This window comes from Pelodiscus sinensis, chromosome 13 (assembly GCF_049634645.1).
Source record: "Pelodiscus sinensis isolate JC-2024 chromosome 13, ASM4963464v1, whole genome shotgun sequence".
NCBI lineage: Eukaryota > Metazoa > Chordata > Testudines > Trionychidae > Pelodiscus > Pelodiscus sinensis.
Genome location: NC_134723.1, coordinates 885001 through 892559, shown reverse-complemented (window position 1 = coordinate 892559; position 7559 = coordinate 885001). Strand labels below are relative to the sequence as shown.

At 51.6% G+C, this 7559-nt stretch overlaps 1 protein-coding gene across 6 annotated transcripts in view; it reads left to right on the top strand.

The window, feature by feature from the left end:
- The first annotated feature begins 3654 nt into the window (after window positions 1-3654).
- F8 (coagulation factor VIII) overlaps window positions 3655-7559 on the top strand; it is an 87073-nt gene continuing 83168 nt past the window's right edge. For 5 of the 6 annotated variants that reach the window (XM_075941252.1, XM_075941247.1, XM_075941246.1 and 2 more), the window contains exons 1-2: window positions 3655-3699; window positions 4224-4312. Coding sequence is in view for 1 of the 6 variants with exons in the window: in XM_075941250.1 (XP_075797365.1) it covers window positions 4302-4312 (11 nt within the window). In the remaining 5 variants the exon portion in view is untranslated. Of the gene's footprint in view, window positions 3700-4203; window positions 4313-7559 lie in introns of those variants that run through there. The other variant, XM_075941250.1, reaches the window with a different exon arrangement.

Sequence of the window (7559 nt, the reverse complement as noted above, 5' to 3'; positions counted from 1 at the left end):
AGACAATGATCAAGCGATTTGTCTCCTGCCATCCTTCTCCAGGCTCTGACAAACAGAGGCCAAGGACACCATTTTATCCCCTGGCTAATAGCCTTTTATGGACCGAACCCCCATGAAATTATCCAGCTTCTCTTTAAACTCTATTATAGTCCTAGCCTTCACAGCCTCCTCTGGCAAGGAGTTCCACAGGTTGACTACACGCTTTGTGAAGAAGAAATTTCTTTTATTCGTTTTAAACCTGCTACCCATTAATTTCATTTGGTGTCCTCTAGTTCTTCTATTTAGGGAACTAATAAATAACTTTTCTTTATCTGCCCTCTCCACACCACTCATGATTTTATAGACCTCTATCATATCCCCCCTCAGTCTCCTCTTTTCTAAACTGAAAAGTCCCAGTCGCTTTAACCTCTCCTCATATGGGACCCGTTCCAAACCCCTAATCATTTTAGTTGCCTTTTTCTGAACCCTTTCCAAGGCCAAAATATCTTTTTGGAGGCGAGGAGACCACATCTGTACACAGTATTCAAGATGTGGGCGTACCACAGTTTTATACAGGGGCAGTAAGATATTCTGTGTCTTATTTTCTATCCCTTTCTTAATAATTCCTAGCATCCTATTTGCCTTTCTGACCGCCGTTGCACACGGTGTGGAAGTTTTCGGAGAACTGTCCACGATAACTCCAAGATCTCTTTCCTGATTTGTTGTAGCCAAATTAGCCCCCATCATACTGTACGTATAGTTGGGGTTATTTTTCCCGATGTGCATTACTTTACACTTATCCACATTAAATTTCGTTTGCCATTTTGTTGCCCAATCACTGGCTTATTGGCTGTGGTTCGCTGCTTGCAGCCAAGGTGAGCCGTGAGACGCAGCGGCCCGCGTCATGCTTCTTCCTGCAGCTCCCCTTGGCTGCTGAACCGGAGCCAATGGGAGCCGTGAGGCTTCATGGCTGGGGAGCCACTAGTTAAACAAACCAGAGTGGCCCAGTAGCAGCTTTCTCGGAGTGGGTCTGCAGATCGCTTTGAGAAACACTGATCTAGATAAAAATAGGGAGGAGCTAAAAATGCGGAAATAGAAGATAGAGAATGAATTGCAACAGTATGTGCTCTGGAAGGAGGAGGACATATGCAGAGTTTAGTACTTGATTTTTTTCTCTGGTAAAACTCCATGATTATTTTTGCTCAGTTCCCTAGCACATGATGCACTGGGTTAGGTATAGCTGGTGTGCCATAGATGCAACTCCCTAGGGGTATGTCTACACTAGCCCCCTAGTTCGAACGAGGGTGGTTAATGTAGGCAACCGGAGTGGCAAATGAAGCCCGGGATTTGAATTTCCCAGGCTTCATTTGCATGTTGCCGGGCGCCACCATTTTTAAATGTCCGCCGGGCGCCACCATTTTTAAATGGCTTCCTATTCCAAACTACCTAGTTCGTGCCGCGTGTAGCCGCGGGCACGGAGTCCGAACTAGCGGACATTTAAAAATGGCGGCGCCCGGCAAGATGCAAATGAAGCCCGGGAAATTCAAATCCCGGGCTTCATTTGCAACTCCGGTTGCCTACATTACCACCCTAGTTTGAACTAGGGGGGTAGTGTAGACATACCCTTGCACATGATGCACTGGGTTAGGTATAGCTGCAGAGTAACAGGTTGGTCATGGTGGTTGCAGAAAACCCTATCAGGATATCAGCTGCCCCTGATGTGGCACATCCAGGAACAACATGTGTGCAGTATACAACAGAGTGAGCCCCAGCCCCAGGGAGCTAGGACATACCAAAGAGAGGGGGATCTACCCAGGACCCTTCAGGTTATCATGAATCAAACAACCAAATCCCACCCAAAGGGACCGTTAACAGGATTCCATTCAGGTCCTGGCTCTGACTAGAGGAGTAACTGCAAAATGAGATCAACCCAAATAACCCAAGATGTCTTACGGGAGATGTATTAAATCCTCTTCAGCTTAGAAGGCTACTCAGGAAAATTCCTGGTAGGCACTCCAGTGCTTTCTGTGGCATTGACACACTGGTCCAGCTCATTGAAAACCTTTAGGCACCTAACTCCCTTTGACCTAAGTGGCAGGTAGGCACCAAAACACCAGCGAGAACCTGAATCATGTTGCCCTGTAGAGTCCTTAGGGGCTTGGGGTCAGGCAGGCTCAAACTGGCACATGACCACAGCCAGGCAACCTCGTTCCCCTCAGCTCCCTTCCCCACTGGCGTCGTCTGTCGAAGAGCTCCACTTGCCTGCAGCCTGGCGATGCCATCAGCGACCCAGTAATCAGATGTAGCTGTTGGTAGCAATGTTAGACAGATCCTACACCGACTACTGAGCAGCCAATTGCATCTTGTTTCTCCTGCTTCTCCAGATCTCTTCCAGGAAGGAGAGATCACTCTAAGCTAGGCTTCCAGGCGGCTTAGTCTCTTCACCCTGTGAAAACAAGACACAGCCTCAGGAGGGTGGTGACCGCATGCAAAACAGGAGGCTGGATGAAAAGCAGCCGCACAGGCCCCTGTGTTCCTGAAATGCACCGCCTCTGGGTATGAATGTCCGTGGCGGAGCACAAAGAGAGCTGTGAGACGCCCACGCTTTCAGATCTCTCCTCTTCTACCCTGAGATCCTCCAGGCTCCGGAGAGTCCTGACTTCACAGCTGCACCTCCTTCCCAAAGCTTCACCCTGCCACCTGCCTTGCACCTACTGCCTGGCTTGAGCCAATGCATCGGGCTCTCTCTGGTGACAACTCTTGTGAGTGGCCGAGAGGGTGGGGGCACCCCCAGTTGAGTCTCACGAGCTGCTCCCTGCCTCTCCTGAGAAGGGAGTCAAAGCCAGACTTGGCTACCACCCTTGGTTTACCTAGTGGGCCACAGAGCCAGGTCTGAATTGCCAGGCTTTGGCAGGTTCCGGGCCAGCTATGCCTGTCGCCCCTTGTGTTTAATTCTAGGGTAGAACTGACTCGCCCACCTCCTGCCTCAGGAAAGGGCTTGAGTTACCTCCAAGCTGTTGCTTTTCAGCTGGTGCCATGGCACATGGGAAAAGTTTGTGTTGGGGGTTGGAAGCTTTTGGTACCAGATGGTGCCTTAATCTCCAGCCACGTTATCAAGAGGGACGAGGAAGCAAAGGCCTGGAGGGGGGCACACAATGCCAGCTGACATGGCAAGAATTTCTGCAGGGCTCTAGGGAAGTGCAATCAGCCTGAGCAATCACTGCCCTTCCATGGCTTTTCCAGCAGAGCCCCAAAAGCCCGGCCAGGGTCCCAGAAGAGAACCATGGAGAGGCACTAGACCAGCAGCCTAGCCGTGCCCTCTTGCTGAGCAGCCCACACCCTTGGCACACTAGTGATTCTCTGCAGCTGCCCGTAGGAGAAGGTGTTGCCACACCCTGCCCGCTCCCCCACAGCGGCAAGCTGGTGCAAACCCAGCAGGAAGTGGGGCTGTTGCCGGGATACGCAGCATGCTTAACATGCTCTTCCCTTCTCCCTTGTAGGGAAGGAGCCACAAAGAGCCCTGGGCCGTTCTGCTTCGGTTCTTGGCCTCCTCAGCTTAACCTTCTGCTTCTCTGCCTCACCAGCCCAGCCAGACCTCCATGTGCCTGACAGACAGCAGCTTCCTCCCTGCTGCGCTTTCTCTTCCTGCTCCAATGATACCATCAGGCCTCTCCCCAGCAGCTGCTGTCTCCCCTGGCTATCAGCCCCACTATTTCTTTGGTAGGTCACAGCAAGGACTCTGCCTTTTCCAACGTGCCTTTAACGAGCTGGGGTCCCGTGAAACTCTCAGTGGAGAAGTTGGCTGAATGCCCCAAATTGTTCCAGTCCCACCTTTACATTCCAGGCCAGCCACCTTCCACGGAGAGCAAAGCTGGTCTGTGAAATGAACGAGACCGCCTGCCTGTGTCTCCCCTCCCTCACATAAAGCTCACCCGGCACAGTGTGGGAGGCTCCTTTTCCACGCCCCTGGCGTGGCTTTGATCTCCTGCAGTAGGAGCCTTGCGTGGGGAGTTTATCCCTAGGGGTCTGCACTGTGGCATGCCCCTGCCCCCATCCCCCATGCTACTAGAGAGAGGCTCTGCAGTGCATGGGTGAAATGTCTCCCCGTGCAGCCTCTCCAGTCTGGCCCCCACCTCACACAATGGAGCTAGGGTCTTCTGCAGCCGCAGAGCAGAGGCAGCATTTAGCTTGAGGAGAGGGGCCCACTCGGAGCTGGACGGGGCTCATACTGCACCTGTTTGCAGGAGTGCGCAGCTACACATCCTCCCGGGCAATGTGGCTACCCCATCCTTCCTGCTGCACTGAACCGATCGCTGTGGGAGATGAGCACAAGGTGAGCACGCAACTTCCTTCTCTGGGGACGCAAGGGGGTGAGATGCTTTGAACAGACCTGGGGCCAAAGAGAGACGGGCAGCTTCGCGCTAACTAACAGAAAGCTACCGAGTTCTCCAGCAATATCAGGGATGGTGCCTTATCACTGCAGAGCTTTGTGCCTTGTGGGCGATAGGCAGGAGATACACATTCGCTGAGCAGACAGGCACACCAGGTACAGATAGTACAGTGCGTAGGAACACGCACACACAGACTGGGAATGGGAGACCTGATTTTTGCCAATGAAGGAGCCACTAGGAAATAGTTACAGTAGAACTTGGGTCTCAGGCCCCGCAAAAAGCCAGCTTTAAGTTGCAGCAGCAGCTGCTGCTTTTTCTAAATTACTCCACCAATCACCCTCAAGGCACAACAAGAAAGACTTTCAAACAAGAATCATTTTCCTAGCACAGACTAGACATTCTGCCTAAGGACTTCCTCCTTTTTTGGTCTAACTTCTCACTCAGAAGCCAGTGGTTTCATTAAAGATGCAAAAATAATCAGCAAAATGCAACATTTTGAAAGACAAAAATAATTTCCTTTTTTTACTAGAATTTCAAAAACTACTTGCCCCTGTAGCAGAGCCACCAGCCCTTCAGCCTCCCTTCGCATGTGCTTAACCAGTACCCACTGGAGCTCATGATCCCATCTACATGGTTTCTTAGTCTTTAAGGTGCTTCTAGACTATTGGTGGTTTTTTCAGTTTTTTGTAAGCACATCAGCACACCTGTTGAAACCAGCTTCTAAAGTTCCTTAAAGGTAAGTATGTACTTAAGTGTTTTGCTACAGCTCAGCACATGGGAGCCGTAAGTTCCTATTAAGAAAATAGCCTCTGAACTGGCACCTTACAGCTCTGATCCAGCAAATCACTTACGTGTGTGTTTAGCTTTAAGCAGGTGAGTCCCATGGACTTTAAAGTAAAGCATGTGCTAAGTGATCCGCTGGCTCGAGGCCCCAGTCGGCAGTGTCTCCCTGGAGCGGTCCGCGCGCTGTCAGCCGTGGTCCCCATACCTGGCCGTTTCTCTCGGCGAAGCATACAAAGCCTGCTCGTTTACAAAATGCTTTCCAGATGGTGCCCAGCCAGAGGAGGGTGGCCCTGGTCCTCCAGACACACTCCTGGATGCTCTGAAAAATGAACCGCCGTTTGCTAACCGCATGCCTCTCGACTCAGCATTTTAGCAGCAGAAAAAATGAAACCGAGGTGAATAGAAAGGAAGAGAAGAGAAGAGCCGAGGAGGCTTTGTAGAGCTTCGTTTCCTTCCCCTGGCCTCGCGCTGCTTCCTCACAGTAAAATCCACAGGCAGCCGGGGACGCGGGGCAAGACCTGGGCACAGCTTGGGTCTGAAGCTCCAGGCTGGGGCATTATTTTCCTCCCTTCTTCGTGAGCCTTCAGTGCTGCTCTCTGTTGAGCCAGGCTAGAGGCAGCGGGGCTGCTGCTTTTATCAGTACAGCAGCAGCAGCTTCTGAATTCCCCTTCCCCCAGGATGGGACATTCATCCTCCAGCAGGGACAGCCCCTGTACCACAGGTCTGGGGCGATGACGAGGGCTCCTCTTAGAGCAAACAAGAAACTGGGGATTTTTACTGGGTTTTCTCCCCTCCCCCCTCCCTCCTCACTTTCTGGAAACGAGGCACACTCAGGCTCCAGTTTTTCATGCCACTTGCGTTTCGCTGCTCTGTGGGGGCGAGGGCTCGTCGCCTTGGCCCTGCCTGCTTGCAGATAGGGCTGTAGGGACTTTACAGCCTCGCTTGCCTCTTTCCCGACTTCCACTCAGCACAGAAAGGGACTTTCTTCTCCTCTTGTGCTGACACCTGGAATTTCTGATGAGCTGGCTTTGTGGTCATTTCCCAGACGGGCCTCTCCCCCTCCCCACTCAGCTGGCACAGCATATGTCCCACTACTAGGGACCTGCTCTTGTATAGACAGCGACTGCCCCCTCCTCTCTCCACCTCATCCCAATGCTCACACTTCCTGGTCACCCTAGCCCAGGCAACGCTGCATAAAGGGTAGATGCTTTCCTCAGAGCCTGCTCGTGCCTCCCATAGGCTGCTGCTGCAGGGAACCCCAGGATTTCAGTGGCTATGCTTGCATGCGCAGCTGTGCTTCCAAGTGGGTACAGGGCTCCTGCAAACGGCCCACCAGCATTACAAATCGTAAATAATAATAATACTATTAACAGAGGCAGACCTGAGTTCTGTTCCTAGCGCTGCTGTGCTCATGGGCAAGAACGCTTTGTACCTCACTCTCCCCATCTGTAAAATGGGAATAATGGTACTGCTCTCTTTTGTCAAGCATTTTGAGACCTAGAAAGGGACAGTTCCATATTAAATATAACGATATTCCCATGTACTGTGTCTGTGCAGAGAACATCCATGTGATGTTCTCTGATAGTGTTTTTCTAAGAGATAAGCTCTTGTTCAAGACTAATCAAGGGATCTGAAGCAGAAATACATACAGGAAAATCCGGTGTTATGCAGGAGCTCAGACCAGAAGACTGCACTAACCCCTTCCCGTCTTAAAATCTATGACTATGAGCCATGTGATAATTTGCCTGCACCCTTGACCAGTTTCACCTGCTCTTTGCCCACTGGGACTACTTGCATCTTTCTAAACCTCTCAGCCACTTCAAACAGTTGCTAAATGCAAAAGCCACTTGCCACAAAGTCCAGCCCTGGACTGATGTGACGAAGTGGGAATTTTCTGTGTGTGCCTCAGTTTCCCCTAATGATGCATTGTTACCACGAGAGGGAAAGGGACTGTTTGCTTTCAGGACAGGCTAGGAGACATGGGTCTGGATGTCCCCAAGCTGCCCGCGTCTTAATCACCACATCAGTGGAGCACCTGAGAAGCCAATGCCAAACCCAGTTGCCAGGACAATGACGCGTTAGCAAGCAACGACCCAAAGGGATATCAACTTTCTCCCCTCTCAGCCAGGAATCTGAGCAGTAGCCCCAAAGGTCAGGTGCGAGGTGACTGCGGAAAGCATCAGGACTTTCATCTGGAGACAGACAAAGCTACAATGAGGGTTGCCGACAGCATGGCTGGGCTCCACAGGGTGGACTCTGCATTAACCTTCCTGCCTCCCAGGCAGTGAGCTAATAAACCCTACCCTTGGCAAGGCTGCTCTCTGCAAATGCATTGGCCCCTGCAGAGTGTCCCAGACTCTGTCTCAGGGGACTCCCGGCACAGACCTCATGACCCTAAAGGCCCAG